The sequence below is a fragment of the Saccopteryx bilineata genome, chromosome 3, assembly GCF_036850765.1.
Source record: "Saccopteryx bilineata isolate mSacBil1 chromosome 3, mSacBil1_pri_phased_curated, whole genome shotgun sequence".
Taxonomy (NCBI): domain Eukaryota; kingdom Metazoa; phylum Chordata; class Mammalia; order Chiroptera; family Emballonuridae; genus Saccopteryx; species Saccopteryx bilineata.
The window spans coordinates 152072476-152094319 of record NC_089492.1 but is presented as its reverse complement, the minus strand read 5'-3'; the positions used below and the strand labels follow the sequence as shown (position 1 = coordinate 152094319).

Below are 21844 nucleotides of genomic sequence, written 5' to 3'. Positions count from 1 at the left end.
CAGCCAAGTGACCAGAGCCTCTCTAAGACAGCGGAGTCAGCATCCACACAGGGGAGCCGCCGAAAGCGCCACTTTTTTTTAAATTTTTTTTTTCTTTATTTCTTTTCTGAAGCTGGAAACGGGGAGAGACAGTCAGACTCCCGCATGCGCCCGACCGGGATCCACCCGGCACGCCCACCAGGGGCGAAGCTCTGCCCACCAGGGGGGCGATGCTCTGCCCCTCCGGGGCGTCGCTCTGCCACGACCAGAGCCACTCTAGCGCCTGGGGCAGAGGCCAAAGAGCCATCCCCAGCGCTGGGGCCATCTTTGCTCCAATGGAGCCTTGGCTGCAGGAGGGGAAGAGAGAGACAGAGAGGAAGGGGGGGGGGGGGTGGAGAAGCAAATGGGCGCTTCTCCTATGTGCCCTGGCCGGGAATCGAACCCGGGTCCCCCGCATGCCAGGCCGACGCTCTACCGCTGAGCCAACCGGCCAGGGCCTGAAAGCGCCACTTTTAAGGTGGGTTTCAATTTGCAGGGACAGGACTGCTGATCAGGTGGCCTGCTCAACCACCCATCTCAGTCGCATACACACACAGAGCAGCACAGGGTCTGCAGGCAGCCTCTCTCACCAAGCAAAAGCAGACTAAATGGCTGGATGTTTTTGTGGTCATATTCTGATATTTTTTAACCTAGGAAGCATCAGACAGCTGTACAAGGACCATGAACACCTCTAAGAACTTACTGTTTCTTGGTCTCTTCAAATTTGTGCAGCTTTTTGCGGAGGCCTCCTGACTTAAAACCTTGGCAGTGTGCCGCTGGTGCCCCAATGGTGACGATGTCGTAGCTCTGATCTGAATGACAGAAAGCTCTCCTCCGTTACTCTGGGCTTTGGCCTGTGACGAGCCAGCTACAGGGATATGCACACAACTCTGGTTCCTGACCCTCCAACCAGGTCCAGCGGCCTGCAGGTCCCTTAGTCCCACAGCTTGGGCTACCCAAGGGCCTCAATACATCCCATGGTGGAGTCCCACAGGGCTGCGGGCAACACCAGCCTGCATCACTCCTTCAGAAGGATGGTTAACAGGCAGCTTTCTGCCACAGAAACACAAAGGAAGCTGGATGAAGGGGAAACAAGAGGAAAAGGTTTGTGCTCTTGGACGAAGGCCTTACAAAGGTCCTGTGAAGTGTCTTATCTGAGCTGCCCAGCAGGACAGACAGGCATGGCTGGGCAGATGTGGGGCAACACAGGGGCAAGTGCACAGGGAGACAGAGAAATGGGCATGCAAGAGGGGCAGAAAGAGTTACCTGATCCTCCATCGTCTTGAACTCTCATTCTTTGTATGTGCAAGTTTGTGGGAACAAATTCCAACTTTTTATCTGCTTTCAAACTGCTTGCTTTAAATGAGGGACCTAAGAAACAGAACATTAGAAAAGAAAGGTCATCAATATGCATCCGACATTTCTGAACGGTAAGTAGAAAAGGGATATTCTGGAGATGCTGCTCAAAAAGCAGGTATGTGTAGGCTGTGGCCAGAGTACGTGTCATTTCCAGGTAGTGGGAGGGAACAACACTGGGGGAGGCCAGCTGGCTGGCTAGGAGACTGGGTCTGCATGCTCGGGTCGAGGACGGAGCCAGTGAGAGCAGTTTCGGAGGCTAGGGTGACGATGCCTGCCTACCCATGACTCAGCTCTGAATGGAAAAGTCTGACAGAGAGATTTTCATGCAACACAGCGTCAGCAGCACTATAAAAAGCAACAGGCTCATACCAAGAACTGACTATTCCAACTCTAGAGATTGCTATCTCCCAAGATCTGAGAAATTGCTTTGATTAGAGCAACACAACTCTGAAAACTGATGTAAAGGTTTGCTCATCACCCCAGGTCTGTCATGATGGACAGATGCCAGACTGCACTGATTCTGGCCCTCAGGAACACGCTCTTAAACATGTTCCCTTGTATACACTTGGGTGGTTAAGGAACTGGACACTGTTTTGTACCAAATATCCACAATCTTATTTCTGTAGTCAGAACCATAACTAACTGAGGAAATTCCATGCCTAGAAAAAAAAGGGATTACACATTACACTGGCAATCAGAGGTAGAAGGAATAAACACTGCATCTAGAGAAGAAAGGTAAATTCATTTTGCCAGTATACAAAATACAGACCAACACTGTCTGTTCTGCATTTTGCCACCAGAGATTGTTCACTAGATATTTAAGCAGCGGCTCAGAGACCAGTAGCCCGAGAGCCTGTTAGAACTGCACAATTCTGCTATTAACAAGAACCTCTGGGATTCAGACACACAGTGACATTTGAGAGGCCCTGCTCAAAAAACGCAAGGCTGTGTGGGTGTCAGACTTTCCCAGGTAACAGGCATCCAGCACGACTAGTTCCCTAAGTTCCTTCAGGCAAATGCTGCTGTTTCTCTTACATCTAGTCTTCAGATTCAAAGCTAACCCCGGGCACCATCATCTAGTCATCATTCTTGTACTTGGTTTCTTAGCCAAATTCATGGACATGTTCATATGTCTATGTCAGAAGTACATTAAGGGCTTATGGTTTTCTTCCAACCTTGAAATTTCACTATGAAGAGGGAAGGAGGGATGAATATAAAGATAGAGAATAAAGTAATGAAAAGCCAAAAGAAAAAAAAATCATTCAATTTGGAATAAAATGGGAGTGACTTAAGAATAGTCTGCTAAATCTTCCCTGAGAGTATTCTGAAAATCAAATGGCATCTTTCAAGAAAAGGTGAGGTGTCTGTACTTCATTCTCCTTTTTCAGCCTTAAAATAGAGATTTCCACTCAATTTATATGTTCAATACAAGAACCACTGAATATTTAAACTGAGAAATCTATAAAACTGCTTTATCTGAAGGCAAATGGCCTACAGCCTGTTGGGCGTTTCACGGACATTAGACCAAGATGGAGAAATAATATGAACTGATAGCCTATAGTTTGGTCTTTCCTAAATGTCACCCCACAGTGGTTGTTTGGCAGATGACACCTTGATTGGAAGGAATTTTCAATGCAATTCACAGATCTGTCTTTTTAATTAAGATCTGAAAAATCTATATTTTAAAGAATTCACACTCACATGAGTATCTATTTTTAAAATCCATTAAAGTGTCTGTCAACAAGAATATCTGAGTGGCCCTGGGTTCCAGATTTCCAGGTAGGAAAGTGGAGATTGTGCGTGTGGTGATAAAGACGGGACCTGGTGCCCACCTTTGTACTGATGGAGGTCGGTCAGGTTCTCCTGATACGTGAGGATGATGGTCTGGTACTGAGTGACGATCTGGCGCCGGAGGCTCTCCCAGCAAGGGGACAGCTCCCCCAACTCCTCCAGTTCACACACTCTGCAAGCAAGACGCATGTGTCAGGATGTGGAGCTGGCTCTCATCCCTGGAGAGGAATAGGGGTGCGTACCAACCCAGAGAACAACGTGCACATGGAGTATCTATCGCGCATGCCCAGGCCAAGCCCAGGCCAAACGGAAGTCTAAGGCCAAGCAGCAGGGTGCCTGACAGACCCCTCCAGAAGGAATGGCCATGTGGAAGGCAGACCACTGACCATGTGGTCAGGGCACAAAGAAACTTTTCACAGAAAATAAGTCAAATGTTCGAGGCAAACTGAGTGGAGGAGAGGGTGCCATGGCCCCGGCGCCCTCGCGGGCACCACATACCATACAGGTAAAGGCTTGAGGTGCGGCCCATCTGGGTCTGAGCAGCACAGAATGACATGTAACCCTCCCAAATCACAAGGGGCTATAAGCACCTGCCATGATTTGTCATCTCCAGAAAAATAAAAGCTGTATAAGAACTGATAAAACTTCTGAGCTCACCAGTAAATAATAGTTACATAATCAGAACAACAAAACACAAGATGTTTGGTTTTTTTAATGATAACTATTCTACGAAACTGGGGAGCTGCAAAGTATAAAAGACATAGCACCCTTACTTCATAGGAAATCAGTGGCTGATCCCTGAAATTGATTAAAAGTATACCACACCACTGGTTTTCGATCGCCGGTCTGCAGACCACTGCTGGTCTGCCAGCAATTTCATGACGGTCCGCAAGAATTAACCACCCTGATGTTGACACTATAATCTTCATACAACGTCAGGGTGGCTAAAAAACACTGCTCTACACATATATTTAGAAACAGCATTAAACACTAAAATGGATATAAAAGTAGTTGTTTCTGGGATCATTAAGTTGAGGACTCAAGACTTACACTGTTAAAAGCCTTCAGCACTATTTGGCTTTTTATACTATACACATTTTTCTTTGAGAAGAAAAAAAAGCTACTTTTATAAAAGTTCTTAGGAATGTACTAAATTGTCTGATGTTAAAAAGAGTTGTACTATCTTACCATTACATTACCAAAATTAATGTAAAGAACACACAGGGCAGGCGAGGCTTGGCGATCGTGTGGAGGCCAAGTCCTCGCTCAGAGGCCCGCTGGCCCCGGACTTGCGCCCACTGCCTTCCCATGATAGCCCTCTCTGGCTGTCTCTGCCTGTGTTTCATGTGGATCCTTCCTATGCTCCAGTTTAACGCCACTGTCTCACAGTGGCCAGCTCGGGCCACACCCTCCTCACAGCCCCCTTTACTGTTCACCAGCACTGCGGGCTCTACAGATGGCCCCGGCCTGCCAGTAACTCTTCCGTGGTCCGTCTCACTCATCAAGAAACCTCTACACTGAGCACAGCACCACCAAATGACTGGGGCAAAACAACACAGCCCTCGAAACAAAATGCTCATTAAATGAACCAGTCTTCAATGTTATAGTACACAAAAGTACATACCTGGTACAAGTAATGGGAAATGATGCCTTAACCAGAAATGATAAGAAGAAAAGTGGAGAAATATGGGAGATATATATAGATACAAATACAAAAAAGGTGAAAAAATTCTTGAATTAAGATACATATAAAATATGTACAAATAGAGAAATGCAGCTCCTTGCATTGTTTGTCATTTTTCTTAAAGTTTACATTTTTTTTCAAGATAAAAATTTAAAACAAAATACCTGGAAGCACTGCTTTCTTCCAGGCTTTTGTTATACTGTGCCTGTAACTGACACTGTTTGAGGAGGAGGAGTAAGGGCAGCATAAGGCAGATGGGGGCAGCATGTGCAGTGTCTGAACCCCGCACGGCTCTTCCCTCCCTGAGGACCAGGGACATACGCCCTGTGCTGGAGGGAGGTTCTGATGGGTCCTTCTTAACACTCTAGAGCCCACAACGCTGTGGCCCTGCCCAAGGAAACTGCTGGCCAGGTAGCCACAACCAAAGGATGACAGCTATTTTTCACTTCTGAGGCCAAATGAGAGGTACCAAGAGAGGGAAGGGAGGGGGGCGGGTACTGAGTGCTGGGCACACATCTGGTGCTCCAGGCACATATATTGTGAAGTCCTGACATAGAAACCCCAAGATACAGATGAGCACCTGAAGTTTTAGAAGCCCAGGCCACAGAGCAGGCATGTGGCAGAGGCAGTCTGACATCTGCCTCTCTGGGTCCAGTGCTCTGTCCACCACGTACATCTAAGAGCTTCCCAGAAGGGAAGGGCACATGGCATGGGCGTGATGAGTGGTCAGCCTCTCCACTTGGCCTCACCTGGCCGCATCTTCTTCCAGCAACAGCTTCACGAACTGCCGGGGCACATGTAGGGAGAGCACGCTCTCTGCCATCTGCTCCAGGATCCGCAGGTGGTTCCCATCAGTGGTGGGGAATCGGTACATACGGCAGATGGCGCCACCAAACACTGAGTAGGATGTCAGAGAGACAGGATGCGCATGAGCAGGATGCAGACCTGTGTCGGCTCTTCCCCAGGCCCTCAGTCTTCTTACTATTCATCTTAAGGGGATTAGACATTTAACCAAAAACCCACCAGGTGACTGAGCCTGAATGTTCTTCCCCTGACACATGCAATCTTCTTGTCCCAGGATTCATAACTAATTCTGAAGTATAAGGTCTGGGCAGTGAGGCTGGAAGTCACTAAACCCAATGCAAAACATGAAAGAGTGAGGTGAAGGAGGAAGCCCCTTTCTTGGAGTATTACCAACTCTATATGCTGACAAAAAGAATGTAGCAGGCCCTGGCCGGTTGGCTCAGCGGTAGAGCGTCGGCCTGGCGTGCGGGGGACCCGGGTTCGATTCCCAGCCAGGGCACACAGGAGAAGCGCCCATTTGCTTCTCCACCCCCACCCCCTCCTTCCTCTCTGTCTCTCTCTTCCCCTCCCGCAGCCAAGGCTCCATTGGAGCAAAGATGGCCCGGGTGCTGGGGATGGCTCCTTGGCCTCTGCCCCAAGCGCTGAAGTGGCTCTGGTCGCGGGGGAGCGACGCCCCAGAGGGGCAGAGCATCACCCCCTGGTGGGTGGAGCGTCACCCCTGGTGGGTGTGCCGGGTGGATCCCGGTCGGGCGCATGCGGGAGTCTGTCTGACTGTCTCTCCCCATTTCCAGCTTCAGAAAAAAAATAAAAATAAAAAAAAATAAAAATAAGAAAAAGAATGTAGCAAAGAGGAAACAATTGGGGTGCATGGCTGTGACAATCACAGCAGTGGGTTAGAAAGGGTGACCAAGTGGACACTCACAGAGTGGCAAGAATGGCAAGAGTAGCAACGGAAGAAGCTGTTTACCAGATTTCAGTAATGTATCTTTTCGCAAGGAAGCATATTTGGAGCGGATTCCCAACGCTTCAGTCAAGCTCTCATCAACGGGCAGGACCATCTAGTCACACGTATAGAAAAGCACAAGACAACCATGAGATGTAGACTCAGAAGCGGTGGCCTACAGATGTCATAGAAGAACTCAAAACTAATGCCCACTGTCAACTCCGCAATAAATACAACACCTAGGTCACAGACAAACCAACCCACCTCTCAACAGACTGAATGTGTTGTATGCCCACTTTTCTAGGAACGCACGTCTTTTAACTAAGTCACTTTGCCTGGTATTTCAGTGTTCTGATGTGTAAAATGAAAGGGAGGGAAAATGACAACCAAAAGTATTTTCACAGCTGTTGTTCTGGGCCTATTTTGGGTAAATATCTCCGTATTTCACAATAATGACTACTTACCAGTCCTTAGGCTCTTAAATTAGAATTCTAGTTTGAGAGCATAAGAGTGTCTATGAGCATGAGAGAGTGTGAGAGATGTCAGGGAGAGGTGTGCGGGGGTGGGTGTGGGGGGAGAAGTGCAGGGGAGAGGTGTGTGAGGGGGGAGGTGCAGTATGGGAAGAGGTGGGGTGGAAGAGGTGTAGGGGGGGAGAGTTGCAGGAAAGAAGGTAAGAAGGGGTGGGACAGACAGAGACCAGGAGGGTGTGAAGGCAGGGGAGGGTGTGTAAGATATGAGATGTGTGTGCATAACATGACGATGAGCACCTGACTATCTAGGAGAAAGATACTAACAAACTATCAAAGAAAATCTGGGTCTCATTCCACACTCCCACCTCTCTCCCCTCCTGACTGTAGCCCCTCCAGCCAGGTCCTGCAAGCCCCCACTGCCTATTCCCTAGAGGTGGCCAGCATGGCCTGTGCAGAGGCAGGTTCCAGGGCAGCAGGGCCCAGGGGGATTCCCTTCTCTCTACTTTGAGAAGCAACTGGGGGACTGGTGCATTTATGGTGGTAGCAGCTAGGAGCAGGCCCTGTCTTTTCTTTCCCTGGGTGCAGAGTCAAAGTCCATCTAGAAAGGTCCCATTACTCCTTCTAACGGAGGGGAGGATGGTGGTATGCTCACCCTCCCATTGACGGTATCCAGCGCCCGGGTCACTGGAGGTCGCTGGTCAGACTTCTCCTCCATCTGCCAGCCAATAACTGTGATGTTACCCACACGGTCACTCTCTGCAGACCTGCAACAAGCAAAGTGTTTTGGAAGTGGCATCCTCACTGTGTTTCATCTTCAACCTGCAGCTCAGCTGTCCTGGGTCACCAAGAGGTCCAGGGCGTGCTAAGACCTGGCTGAACGGCCAGTCAGGCAGCATTCACTGCATGCCCAGACTCCAGGGGAGTTGGACAGGAAACCATGGGGACACAGAGGAGGGGACAAAGCTCCACAGAGAAGTAAGCATATCTGGTGAAGCCGAGAAAGGAGCCAATGCCTGCTCCCCTAGGCTGACCCCTGCCCCAGACAGCGATGGGGACACATCTCATAATCAAGACTGAAGAGGACCTTCTGGCACTGGACCCCTTTCTGCTCCTTCCCACCTCCCTCAAGCTTTGATTTGCTCCAAGGCGTAAGCTTGACCTCAAGTGAGCTGAGGTCACCCAGGGTTTCCCAAAGCCTCTGAATCCTGACACAATACAGCCGATGCCACTCCAGCCCCAGTCAGCTTCACTCCTAAGATCCCTCAGGGGGCTGCCCATGCCTGGGCCCACCTGACTCGTCTAGGGAAGCCCCAGGCTTTTTATTTAAAATGTCTGACTTAGCTTGGCCGGTGGTGGCACAGCAAATTGCTGAGGTCGATCTGGAATGCTGAAGTCGCTAGTAGAAAGAAACCCTGGGCTTGACTGGTCAAGGCACACACAAGAAGCAACCACTACGAGTTAATGCTTCCAGCTCCTCCCCACCCTTTCTCTCTCTCTCCCCTAAAATCAATCAATAAAAATAATAAAAAGAGAAAAAGAAAAAAAGATGTATCACTTAGCCAGCTGTAATTTTCATGTGCTCACTTCAACTGCCCGTTTCCTTTGTGACCGTCTCTCACTGTGCTCACGCCAGGAAAAGTCCTTTTACCCACACTATCCCAATAGTCTAACTTTTTTTAAAAGAAGGAAGATTTCCACTTCTTACATGTAACTCAAATGCAACTAGAATTATCTCTGGCATATGATGTAGCTGGACATTTTTCTCTAAGAGTCACTCCTCTCATTTTCCCTAAGAGTCTTCCTCCATCCTAAGTCAGGTTCTTCAGACGCACCTGCAGGGCTCTCGTCCTGACTCATGCCTGCAACATTCTTATCCCCACAGCTGCAGAATGTTGCACCATCTAGCAGGGAATTAATCCTCTTTGTCAAAATATTCTTTGCTATTTTGGACTGTTTTCCCAATTTTCACATGATTTTAAAAACAAGAACACCAAGTCAGGGTTTGGGTGGCAGCTGTCCCTAAAATGAATTTGGGAAGGGTTTCTATCCTGACATTTTTCATCTTCCTGTCAGGATCACAGTGGGGGTTCCGCCCACAAATATTTATGAAGCCCCAGGCACTGTTATACGTGCTTAGGACACAGCAATGAAGAAAACAGACAAAAACTCCTGCTCTCTGGGAGCTGACATTCTGCTGGGGGGAGGCAGACACCATACAGTACATTTATTTTATTAGCTATGCATGCAGGCTCCCCTTCAGCAGGTTTCCTACAGACGCCACACATGCCCATCACCAGCAGGCCCTCGGACAGGCTGAGGTTTGCTTTCACTTCAGTGGACAACCACTCGCTAAGACCAGCCTGTGGGAGGGGAGGAAATAGCGCCCTTCCCCATCAGTCCCTGGACCTCATAACTCCAGATTGGAACAAAATTACCGTAAATACCAACCTTAGTGTTAAATGCAACCGGTGATACCTATCATGGAGCAGATCTTTCACAATGAATGTTCCAGAGCCCAGTAAATACATCTGAGGAAGAGGGAAAGACGGCATGAGTCCACTTGCTCTGCCTTTCCAATGTCCAGGTCCCGGGGGGAGTCATCTAGCTGGTTCCCACAACCTCTGACCCTCAGTACAGCAGCCTAATTGGGACGTTCGGAAAGAACTTTCCAAAGACAAATCCATTTGGACATCAGTCAACTTGTGAGCCAGTAGTGACACCGATTTCATGTTCACCTCTCACTGAAATGATCACAGAACTTTAAAGAGGGAAGAACATCCCACGAACCATGTGCTACTTAACTGTTCCCTGAGACCTGTCTTTGACGTCGTACACTGAGAGTTTGATTTGTGTCATCTGATTGATAAGGGAGTCTTGGAAGAAGGCAATACTGCTTAAAAATATAGGATTGTTGGTTCCCTAGAATGGAAAAGAAAATCATCAGAACACAGTTGAATTTTTAAAGTAATTGCTTTTGAAAAACACCAACATTTTTCAGAATGAGAAACTAACATTCTTACCAATCTGGATCAACACAAATGCTCATGGTTTAAATGGATGCAGACAACCAAAAACCTGCTTTTCAAAGACGAAGGAGTCTTACAGAGATGCTTACTGACCCAGACACAAGGACTGGGCCACCACACCAGCTGTGCCCAGGGCTCATTCAAAGGGCTTCTCCTCAGCAGGAGAGCTTTTACAAAATGGACACAGGTTGAGTGTCCACATGTTGGTCAACTTTAGATGAGTTGTGTAATTGCATCTAATACTTTCAGCTGTCCCTGTGAGATATGCCAAAGCGGATGAAAGAGAAAATGAATGACTTAAGTTGTTTCTTATTTCTAGAAACCTGTGGTTTAAAATAATTAAGGCCTGACCTTTTGAAGGCTATACCATTTTTGAGGACTAGCAGCTGGTTTCTAGGTCATAGGTGGCTATTTCCTGGTAGCTTAGCCTCACCCCTCAAAGCCTCACAATATCACATTCTCTTTCTCAGGCAGTATAATTACCTCAGCCAAACAGTTACTGGCCCCTGTTTGTCTCTGTGGCGGGTCTGTGCTTCTGGCTGTGTGCCCTCTGCAGCTACAAACCCAGGCTCTCAGTGTCTGCTGGACAGCCCACCCAGCCTCTCCCTCCAACCGCCCTTGGTTAGCCATCTCTGACTCTCCTTCCAAAGAGGCTACAAACTTAGCATCTGCTTTGGTGCCTCCTTCGTCATTCTCACCCACCCAATGACAATAAACTCTTCCACAAAACCTCCCTCATGTGCACCCCATCCTTCCCCTCCTTCTCAGGACCAGTCAGGTGTCATGTCACACTCCCACATGATTGTCCAAGTTAGAACCTCCCTCCAACACTTCTGCTCAGGTGACCCTTGCATAAAAACCTGTGCTGGCTGCCTGCAAACTCCCACTTGATGTTCAAGGCTCCCCCTTGCTTTCTGCCTGTCTTCTGCATGCACAGAGCAGGCTAACATTCATTCTCCCAGCCACGTGGTGCTCCTCTGTTGCCGTGCCTTTGCATCACTACCAAAGAACTCTGCAGTGCTCTACAACATGTGGCCCCTGGACTAGCAGCATGGGCCCATGTGAAACACTGATCCGGGGCCTCACCAGGGAACCTGGTGTCATCCTCCTCTCTAACACCTCCACACTCCGCTGGGCATCGATGTGGCCATGTTCTTTCTGCCTCCCCACCGCAGCACGGTAACCCTCTTGGGGGCAGGGACTGGGCCTCAGTGGTCTACCATCCGCAGTGCCCAGCCCTGTGCAGCATGTGTAGGCAGTGCTCAAAGGAGGTTTAGAAAACACAATTGTTACTTGAACTTGGAAATAAGTTTACAAGAGAATATAAAGATCTGTCTTCCAAAATGTAAAGCCGGGGCAAAGAGGAAGTACAGTGGAATCTGCAGGAGACTGCCAGGAGCAGGTAATTCACACAAGCACTCATGTTGCCAACAGAATCCTGCAGAATCTCACACCAGCAACTCCCACACTTAGTTTGACAACTTACACAATGTGCTCAATTATCTAAAAGGCTATTGTAAAAGTCCCATGTTAAAGCCTATTATTTACTTTAATATAAAATGTAAATATATAACCTATAACTCAAAAGGATCTAAAAATAAAAACCAATAAAAATAGGGGTATGTCCAGTAAGAGGGTTGGTTAAGAGTTACCCTCCAAACTTTGATTAATGAGCATAAATCTCTAAAAGTGGCAGTCGACTGAAAATAACAAGGAAGAATTGGATCTTGCCTCTGAAAAGGCAATCAACCTGATAGCATCATTGTTCAAAAATAACCAGCCGAATGGCCAATCAATAACTGTAAAGGGTATGACAAATAAAAATGCCATCCAGAAGAGTGAGATGAAAAATATCAATTACTAAAAACACATGGGAAATGGCAACAATTCACATAGATATGATCACAGCTACAGGCAGCATTCAGATTGCTGATTAGCCCTGCTGCCGGGGTGACAAACACAGCGAGCCTGTCACAGAGCCCCACCTCGATGATCTCCGTCTGCGCGTGCTTCGTCCAGAATGCCTGAGGAGGGGTGGTCACACTCACTGCTACAAAACTATTTGGTTTCCGATCTAGCGATGGCGTATGTAGCTCACTACAAGCTATGAAATCAAGAAGAGAGAAAAAAATGAATCCTTTAAAATCAGGCTCTAGTTAGTTCTCTCCTCCACACCCACCCAAAAAGACACTTAAAGAAGTAAACGACACTTAAAGGGATTAGACAACTGCATTGTCAGCTGTCACAGGGGGCTGTCCATGGAATGCAGCACAGCACCAACAGTGTCGCATGGAGTCTACCCATGAAGTTTGACCTTCACAAACTTCTAACCAGCTCAGCTAAGCATCACAGAGTCCATGAATTCAGGGCACACTCATGCCTGTGTGTACGGCTGCCATGCCAGCCCCTTGCTGTGCTGCCCCCTGGTCTCTGTGTGGACGTACACTGGAAGCAAATTAAAATTCTATGACAAAATAAAACATTTTTTGAAAAAACGAGTCCTTGTTTATTTATTGTCCTTATAAGATTTATATCAAATGCAAGATTACTAAAAATGTTACTATTCAGAACTAAACTATTCCAGTTAGAAAATTTATTGTACTAAGCATTTTGAAATAGATTCGAGACTCAGAAAATTCTATCAGTGAAGTGATCCACAGGAGAATGGTCCCATTTCGTTAATTCGAACATGCTATCTGCTATAAATGCACTATGAGAGAAAAGAATGACCCATTGCCATGCGACTACATTATGCTGTTGACTTCAAGAATCTTATTATGGAGAAATTACAAGATGAAAAAATACACATTTTAGAACTGATTAAATACACGAGAAATCTAATGTCAACACTAGAAACAACCACCTTTTCTGGAGGAGACACAATTCAGTGCTGCCAGCTTTTGCTTAATTTCCAGAATTCTAAAACAACTGGTTTCAATCACTTTTACCAGGTTCTCATTGCCTTCATTGAGGAAAAAAATTTTGGAGGTTCTTACTCTGTCATTCCTGCTTCCATCATACTCATTTGACTTTTAAAATGCTCAATGATTTAAAATTAGAAATCCATTTTTACTTCTGAAAATTAATTTTGGTTCTCTGGTTATCCCCTTTGTAATATATTCTTGTATATCTTGAATTTCCATTATTTATTGGCTATAATAAAATACAAAGGGCTTAGCTTTTCAGTTCAATGAGTTTTGACAACCATATCCACCCATGTAATCATCATCAAAGCAAGGCAGAAGACTTCTTCAATAAGATGGGAAAGCTCCCTGGACTCCTAGTCAACACCAGCTCCACAACCACTTCCTTCTCCCATCACTTTTGTCTGTTCTTGACTTGCATGTAAACAAAATGTTTTAAGATTCATCTACTGTGTTCTATGTATTAATAATTTATTCTTCTAAATTGACAAGTTATATATTCCATTGTGTAAAAGTACCCCAAAAAATGTTTATCCATTCTACTGTTAATGGGCATTTGGGCTCCTTCATTTGGAACCATTATAAATTAAGGTGCTATAAACTTTCTTGTTCATGTATCTTTGTGAACTTACATTTTCTTGCATAAGCACCTAGGAGTAAGATTTCTGGGTTTTGGCAGAGGATATGTCTCACTTCTTAAGCTAACAGTTTCTAACGTGGCCACATCCGTTTACAATGCCATCGGCATGTATGTGAATTCTATAGGTCTGCACCCCACCAACATTCAGTGAGGTTAGTGCTTATTTTAGTTGTTCTAATGTGTTTTAATTTGCACTTCTGTGATGTTAAGTACTTTTTCATCATAAACTTATTGTTCATTTTCATAACTTTTGTCAACAGTCTCACCAAGTCTTTTGCTCATTCTCAAACTGACTTGTTGACTTTTTAGTTGTTGATTTGTAAGAATTTATTTTAGATCTGTTCTCTGTCAGGTATAAATATAATGAATATCTTTTTTCCAATCTATGGTTAACCTACTCATGGTCTTAAAGATTTTTAGACTATTTTATTTTAGATCTTTAATTTTAGGGAGTGGTGGGCAGAAAAATGTCCCTTCCTCCAAAAGAAATCCATGTCCTAGTCCCTGGAACCTATGAATATGTTCCATCACATGCAAAAGGACTATACAGAAGTGACTAAGGTTATGGAATCCTGACATGGGGAGATTATTCTGGATTATCTGAATAGCCTTAATCTAATCACATGAGCTCTTAAAAGTAGGAGAGGACGGTGAATTCAGAAAGATGTGACCATGGAAAAAGAGATGAGATTCAAAGTTTGAAAGGCACTTGGCCTGCCAATGCTAGCTATGAAGATGAAAAAAGGGGTCCACAAGCCAGGAAAGATAAGTGGCCTTTATAAACTGAGAACCAGCCTCAACTGGTAGCTGGCAAAGAAATGGGAATTGCGTCCTACCACCATAAGGAACTAAACTTTGTCAACAATCTGAATGAGCAAAAAAACCAGATTCTCCCTTAGGACCCCCAGAAAGAAATACAGCCCTGCTGATACTTTGACTTTGGTGTTGTAAGGCTCTAAGCAGAGACCCAGCTGAGCCCACTGGATTTTTGACCTAAGGGAATGGTAAAAATAATAAATTTGTGTTGTTTTAAAGTGCTGAATTTGTGGTAATTTGTTATGACAGCAGTAGCAAACTAAAACACAGTTAGTGCTTTTTGCATTCTATCCAAGAAAATTTTGACTACCCTGAGGATGTGAGTTATATCCTTTGTTTACTTCTAGAATCATTAAGGTTTTATTTTTAAAGTTCTCTTCTATTTCTCCTACTATGTCTACCTCAACAAGAATCAGGGATTCGACTGTTGCACTTTCTCTCCCTTCTTTATGCTATGCTCTTAAGTGGCCTGTGGTCTGGTCTCCCTTGGCTTGCCCTTTTATCAGGTATCCATTTTTAATACCCATGCAAGGCTAGAATGTTTGGATCTTTTAAGCACATGTGATGGTAGATAGGCTGAGGAATAAGAGATGGCAAAAGGCTGGGAAATTAATATCAGAAATGCCACCTTCAAAACACACCTTCCTACAAATGGCATTCTCTCACAGTCTTGTCCCCAATCAGCCTCTAAGTCTCAGTCAATATTTAATTCCTAGCTCAAAGTTCCACAAAGCTTTCTCTCAGCAGCCCACTGTTATGTCTCCTTCTGTTTACTGCTTATATCTCTCCTTTAACTTAATTCCATAGAAACCATTAATATTTAATATATAAGCCTTGTCTTGCCAACTAAATCATCTGTAATCCTAATGAAGAAAATACTGTTGAGGTTAACTGGTAAAACATTTCAAGTGCATTATCATTTACTCAACAATTCTATACCCAAGTATTTATCCTAGAGAAATAACCAGCAAGATATATGAAAGATCTATGTACAAGTGTGTCTATTACGGTGGTGTTTATGACGACAAACTGGAAAGAACCCACATGTCCACCAGCAGGAGATGGGGTAAAATGAATGTGGCACAGACACCCAACAGGATGAGGCAGATCCATGTCTATTAAAATGAAAAGATGCCCATGATATTTGGTTACATGAAGGAAAAAAAATATGTTAAGAACACTAGAGTGACATTTTTGTAAATAATTCCACCACCTCCAAACTGAAAATCATGACAGCACTGTGTGGGTGTAAAAATATCTGGAGAGACGTGCACCGAAATGCCAAGTGTAACTCTCTCTTGGGGACTTCTTCTCTAACATTTGCTGTAATAAAGGCTTTAATATAAGCACTTTTTAATTTTAAGCCTTTATTTTTATTTTAAGATAAAATATTTGACCATTCAATCATCTGGCTCCTCACCTTTTTAAAAAAATTGTGGTAAAATTCATTTCCCATAAAATTCAGCCTCACCCTAAGCTGTTTCCTCCTCTGTGTGTCTACATTCCTCTTCCTGGTTTGTCATGTGCAGAAACGTCCTGACTTCTACTCCAGGGGCAAGGATGTGTAACTCAATTACATCAACTCTCACCATCCTATGCTCAATCAGTTTAGCTCACTTTGTTGTTAAATCCACATTTTGCACTGTTACAGCTAAGTGAGCATTATTATGAGCCAAGTGGGAGTTCTTTCGCTTCTCTCCTGTGTTTGACCCTACCTGTTTCCTGGACCTCTTGTCTTCCTTTTTCTCAATTCTCTCCCTCCACTAACTTCCAGAGAAAGGAAGTGTGGGAAGCAATTTACTTGCAACTCTGAACAACGAAACAAGGTCCCTTTTCCCCTCACGTCTGATTAGCAGTCTATCTGATTATGGCATTCTGGATCGGAAATACTTTTCCACCCATATTAAAGGTACTGCCCCACTGCCTTCAAGTTTCTAATGTCACTGGGAATCTCCACCCTAGTTTCATCACTGATCCTTGGATATGAACATTTTTTTTCCCTCTCTGGAACTTTTTAGAATCTTCATTTTATTACCTGTGCTCTGAAATTTCAACATGATGTGTATTATGATAGGGTCCTTGTCAACAGGCTGGGCCTGGTAGGCATTTTGAACCTCTTAGAAACACATTCTTCAGTTCTGAGACCCCTGATATTAGTTCTTGGTAATTTCCTCCCTTACATTCTTTTCTACTTTCTCTTCTAAGTGTTGGACCTCTCAAATTTGCTCTCTAACTTTCCATTTCGATTTCTCTTCCATTTTCTTTGTGTGTGTGTGTGTGTGTGTGTGTGAGAGAGAGAGAGAGAGAGAGAGAGAGAGGAACAGATAGAAACAGACAGACAGAAAGGGAGAGATGAGAAACATCAATTCTTCACTGTGGCACCTCAGTTGTTCATGGATTGCTTTCTCATATGTACTTTGACCACAGGGGTACAGCAGATCGAGTGGCCCCTTGCTCAAGCCAGCGACCTTGGGCTTAAGCTGGCGACCTTGGGCTTCAAGCCAGCGACCTTTGGGCTCAAGCCAGTAACCATGGGGTCATGTCTGTGATTCCATGCTCACACCAGTGACCCCATGCTCAAGATAGTGAGCTCGCGCTCCAGTTGGCAACCTTGGGGTTTCAAACCTGGGTCCTCCTAATCCCAGTCCGAAGCTCTATCCACTGCGCCACTGCCTGGTCAGGCCTATTTTGCTTTTAAGTTTTTACTTTCTGGGACAATTCTTTGAATATCTTCCAACTTTTACTAAATTTTCAAATAATTTCTGTCCTATTTTAAATTTCTAAAATCATCCATGTTCTTCAACTGTTCTCCTTTTCTTTATATTACCTGGTTCTTATTGGATGGATATGCATCTTTTCTTGAGGCTATAAATTACAATATATATAATAAATATATAAATATAATTTTATATATAAAATATACATTAAGTATACTTATGTAAATATATGACTTATATACAACCCACATATTCATGAGCAGTAGAATAAACACACAATGGGCAACCACTCAGCAAGGAAACAACGAACTACTGATCTACCTAACTACATGTCTGTGAGTCTCAGAAGCATTATGCAAAGTGAAAGAAGCCATACAAAAGGCTATGTATGTGCAATTCCACTTACAGGAAACTCACAAGGCTTCACTACAGTGATCCAGGTCAATGGTAGTCTGGGAGTGGGAGTGAGGACTGACAGGAGAGCACACAGGGAAGCCTTTGGGTGATGTAAAGGTTCTGTATCTTGACAGTAGTTATATGGATATATAGGGTTACCAAAACTCATGAATGCTATACTTAAAATGGGTATATCTGACATATAAATTATACCTCAATGTTGATTTAAAACAAAATGAAAGAATAGTCAAAGATCACCAGACCTTGGTGGAAGGCCCACAAAATGAAAGAAAAAGTAGAACTTGGAAGAAACAGACACTGAAGAAAGCAGAAGAGAATGTCAAAGAAATCATATACGGTACTGTCTTTGTTCTGTTTCTTACTTTCTCTGATGTTTGGGATGGTTTAGGATAAGGGGTGAAAATATGCTCATACTGCTGTGAAACCTGGATTGACATTATACTTTGTAAAGAACAATACAGTTCTAGGCTGGGTGGCCAATTGCGTGTGTCCCACAACCTGAAACCCTGTGCACAGCACAGTATTCACTACCGCTGCAGACCCAGCCATCCAGTAAGGGCTGGGGAAACCTCAACTTGTTTAGGAGCATTGAACCTGAAATGGGGACATTTTCAGAATTTAAAACTTGATACTAATGTACTTATTTTTATGGGTTTAGCAATTTGTCAAAGTCCTTCTGTTTTAACTACCTTGAGCTTGTCTCTCAAATAGTACACCCCACATAACCCATAGGAAACCTATCTAGCAAGGACAAGGACAGGCCTAAGGCTGAGAAGTTAGTTTGCAGCACAGCCTGGACTAGATTCCAGGTCATCTGACTCCCCAGGAGGTGTTTCTTTTATGTCACATCACCTCTTGAATACCACTGCCAGGCCACTAACTAATGCTGACCACCACCCTGGGGATGAGGGGAAGGGAAAGGAAAGAAGGGGAAGAGAGGGGAGGGTCAGGGAGGGGAGGGGAGGACCACTAGAGAGCACGGACTCCAGAGAAGAAGCAGCTCAGCGGGCCCTACCTTGCTCTCCAACCTCCTGGGTGAGTCACCTGCAATGCCACACTTTCCTGATCCTGGAGCTGGCGCATTCTAATTTTAGTCCGTCTCTCCTGATGCTCCCTGAGGGCGAGCTCGCAGGTGTCACCACCTCTGTTCACAGGGTAGGGAATGGGGGCTAGAAACCTCAACTCAACCACCCAGGACCTCAAGGCCAGAGGGACACTGCCAGCCCATCCCAAAAGGGCAGGAGCAGGGGAGGGGACGCTGTCTGCAGGTCAGGTGGGTTCACCACCCTGCAGGCCTGCAGTCCCCAGCCTCCCCCCACACAGGGAGTCCACACCAGCCTCTGGCTCATTTGCTCAGAAACACTTCGGCAGCAGTGACAGCAGCAGTAAGTTCTCTAAGATAAACTTGGACCAGAGCTTGTATTTTTGTTTTTGAGCAACATATATTTTTAAACAAAAAAAATTTAAAAGACACCCACCTAAGCTGAATTCTAAAATGGGTTCATCTGGATCTTGTAGATTTCCTGAATAAAAAAGAAATTGTAGAAAAGGTTACCCTTCGTCAACTTTTCCCTGTTTTTATGCAGAAAACAATCTCCACACATTTTTAATCATTCACAGTTTTTGTAAACCAGACTGTCGTGCTGCATACCTCTAACTTAGTGTTGTGTCAGTCGTTTTTCAATAAAACCAGGGGGAAAATTCCAACATTCTATTTTATTTTTCTATCCAAAACTGTTATGGGAGATGACATCTTCATTTTCTAAACATTTTTTTTTTTTGAGATTCCTAAGAAGTCTCAGACCCCAAGACCTAAGCCCTTCCTTTTCAGGTCTGCATACCCACAACAGGTAAGACTTCTATAGTGGCTAGACACTGGCCAGGAATGCCCTGTGGACAGTCTCACAGTAGCTGTGGCAAATCAGCCTCAGAGAAATCCATCCGAATGGGAGACCTGACAGCAGGCTGCTACCAGGGCAGGCAGTTCCCAGGAAAAGTTCTGACTTCTCTCCATATTCTGCCTCAACCATAGGATGCCAGACCAGGACACCCTCCAGCCAGGGGCAAGATTAGGGAGCTCAGAATTCCTGTCCACAAGGAGCCCCAGGAGGTAGCCTTGGCCCTCCCAGAACTGCCACGGTATGGGACCACCAGGAGCTGGGTGCAGGCCCCAAGAGGCTCACCTGCCAGAGAGAGGCCAAGCATGTCACCTGCCACATCGATGGTAGAAGCCCGCTGCATTGCACGGGCCATGGCGCCATGGCGAGGGCTGTGCTCTCTTGCTGTCATGATGTCATTGGAGATGTTGTGCTTCCTGCTCCTGGGTCAGACCACGCCTAATCCTCCGGGAAGAGCTATCATCCAGCCCTAGTCCCCTAAGGTGGCAGCAAGTCCTGAGAAACAGGAACAAACACTGGTAAGAGGCACAGAGATAGCAGCAGAAAGACACTGTGATCATGGAGAGTACATGACCTAGTATGAGCAGATTCATCAAAGTCAGGGTCCTGGCAGGCCAGGAACAGGGTGGAGAGTCTGTTTAGTCACTTCTTCCTCTGCCCTCCCCAGGATGCTCTCACACACACCAACATGGCATGCCCGTGGGGTCGGAGTCCCATACAGAAATCGTGTTCTCTCCACCAAAGATAGGCCATATTAAATGATAGCTTATATATAATCATAAAATGTGGCTTTTGAGATTTTCTTGTTTGCTTTATTAGGCTTTTCCATTGGCAAGTCTCATAAATATCATAAAATCTTAAACCAATAAACTACAACCTGTTATAAGGACACAGCACGGTGAGACATTGATAGACAAAAGGCACAAGTCCTCCGATCTTGTTCTCTTTCTTTCCAGAGCTATAGATACTTCGTGTGAGTGTTGGTCCTGGGCTTTCTTCCCCACATGTATGTGATGCTCTATGCCTGCCTGAAGCAATAGCTGGATATGTACCTCTTTGAGAAAACAGCCCCTTCAGGCTAGATCTGAACAAGAAGCAAGAAGTGAGTTCCATGTTTTTCCAACCCTACATGCTGTAATTCCTCCTGTCTCTAGAAGGAACCACCCTTTATAAGTTAATTAGATTGAGCAATAAAACTGCTTTAAAATACCCTCCTATATCCAGATGCCCCATCTTCTCTGGTGTCAACACCTCTGTACCTACAGGGTCTATACTCCCACTCTTTTTTTTTCTTTTTAAGTAAGAGGAGGGGAGAGAGAGAGAGACAGATTCCCACATAAGCCCCAACTGGGATCTACCTGGCAACCCCCACCCCATCTGAGGCCAGTGCTCACAACTGAGCTATTTTTAGTGCCTGAGGAAGAGGCTCCAAGGAGCCATCCTCAACACCTGGGGCCCACACACTCAAATCACTTGAGCCATGGTTGCAGGGGAGGGGAGGAGGGCAACAAGAGGAGTGGAATAGGTGGGGAGAGAGAAAAGGGGGAGGGGAGAAGAAGCAGATGGTCACTTCTCCTGTGTGCCCTGATCAGGAATCAAACCCAGGACTTCTACATACCAGGTAAATGCTCTACCACTGAGTCTACCACTGAGCCAACCAGCCAGATAATGTTCCCACTTTAAGTGAATTCATCCAGTAACTTACAGGACATATTTTTTCTTGGATCAATAGAGACACGTGGCATTTCTTCATAGAAGCATGTCCAAATCCATCCTCTAAAAACAGAAAGTTATAAACTTAACAAGCTCGCCAACACGCACAGAGTTCATGCAAACACGTAACACGTTATTCAAATACCTAGAAATATGGGGAGACCAAAAGTACTATGTGTGCCTTTGGCTCCATATACCAAGCTAACTTTTTTGGCTCAAAAGCAAAGATTTTGCTCAAAGCCCAAAAAAACAAGAAATAGAAAGTACACATTTCTTTTCCCCTCCAAGGGTGACTCAGGAATTTGTTCCAGCCCTAAAGAGCTAGGTGGGCAGCTGGGTGGTTTAGGGTAAATGAGGAAGTAAGAATCTGAGTCCCAGTGTTCCCACTCACAAACTTCAGGTCCGGGTACAAGCTGCTGGGTCCCTCCAAGGCTCTGCATTTCAGTGTCTAAGATGAGGTCAGTTGTACCCATCTCACAGGGTTGCAGTGAGAACCAAGTGTGCCACAATGGGAAAGGGCTCTGCAAACTCCATGGGGCTCCCCAACTCTGCTGGCCTCCCACACTGTTGCTGTGGCCTGGCCCGTGGGCATCTTGCTGTGGAGTAGGACATCCCAACTCTGAC

At 45.3% G+C, this 21844-nt stretch overlaps 1 protein-coding gene across 10 annotated transcripts in view; it reads right to left on the bottom strand.

Annotated features, from left to right (window-relative positions):
- INPP4A (inositol polyphosphate-4-phosphatase type I A) overlaps positions 1-21844 on the bottom strand; it is a 128971-nt gene that overhangs the window by 38079 nt on the left and 69048 nt on the right. For 5 of the 10 annotated variants that reach the window (XM_066267796.1, XM_066267790.1, XM_066267791.1 and 2 more), the window contains exons 2-13: positions 21213-21283; positions 19793-20002; positions 19088-19132; positions 12081-12199; positions 9872-9988; positions 9518-9597; positions 7722-7833; positions 6579-6714; positions 5602-5749; positions 3210-3340; positions 1285-1389; positions 722-830 (exon numbers count right to left, since the gene is read on the bottom strand). In XM_066267796.1, coding sequence (XP_066123893.1) covers positions 722-830; positions 1285-1389; positions 3210-3340; positions 5602-5749; positions 6579-6714; positions 7722-7833; positions 9518-9597; positions 9872-9988; positions 12081-12199; positions 19088-19132; positions 19793-19898 — 1208 coding nt within the window. In that variant the 5' untranslated portion in view covers positions 19899-20002; positions 21213-21283. The remainder of the gene's footprint in view (positions 1-721; positions 831-1284; positions 1390-3209; positions 3341-5601; positions 5750-6578; positions 6715-7721; positions 7834-9517; positions 9598-9871; positions 9989-12080; positions 12200-19087; positions 19133-19792; positions 20003-21212; positions 21284-21844) is intronic. The other 5 variants (XM_066267797.1, XM_066267798.1, XM_066267793.1 and 2 more) reach the window with 1 other exon arrangement.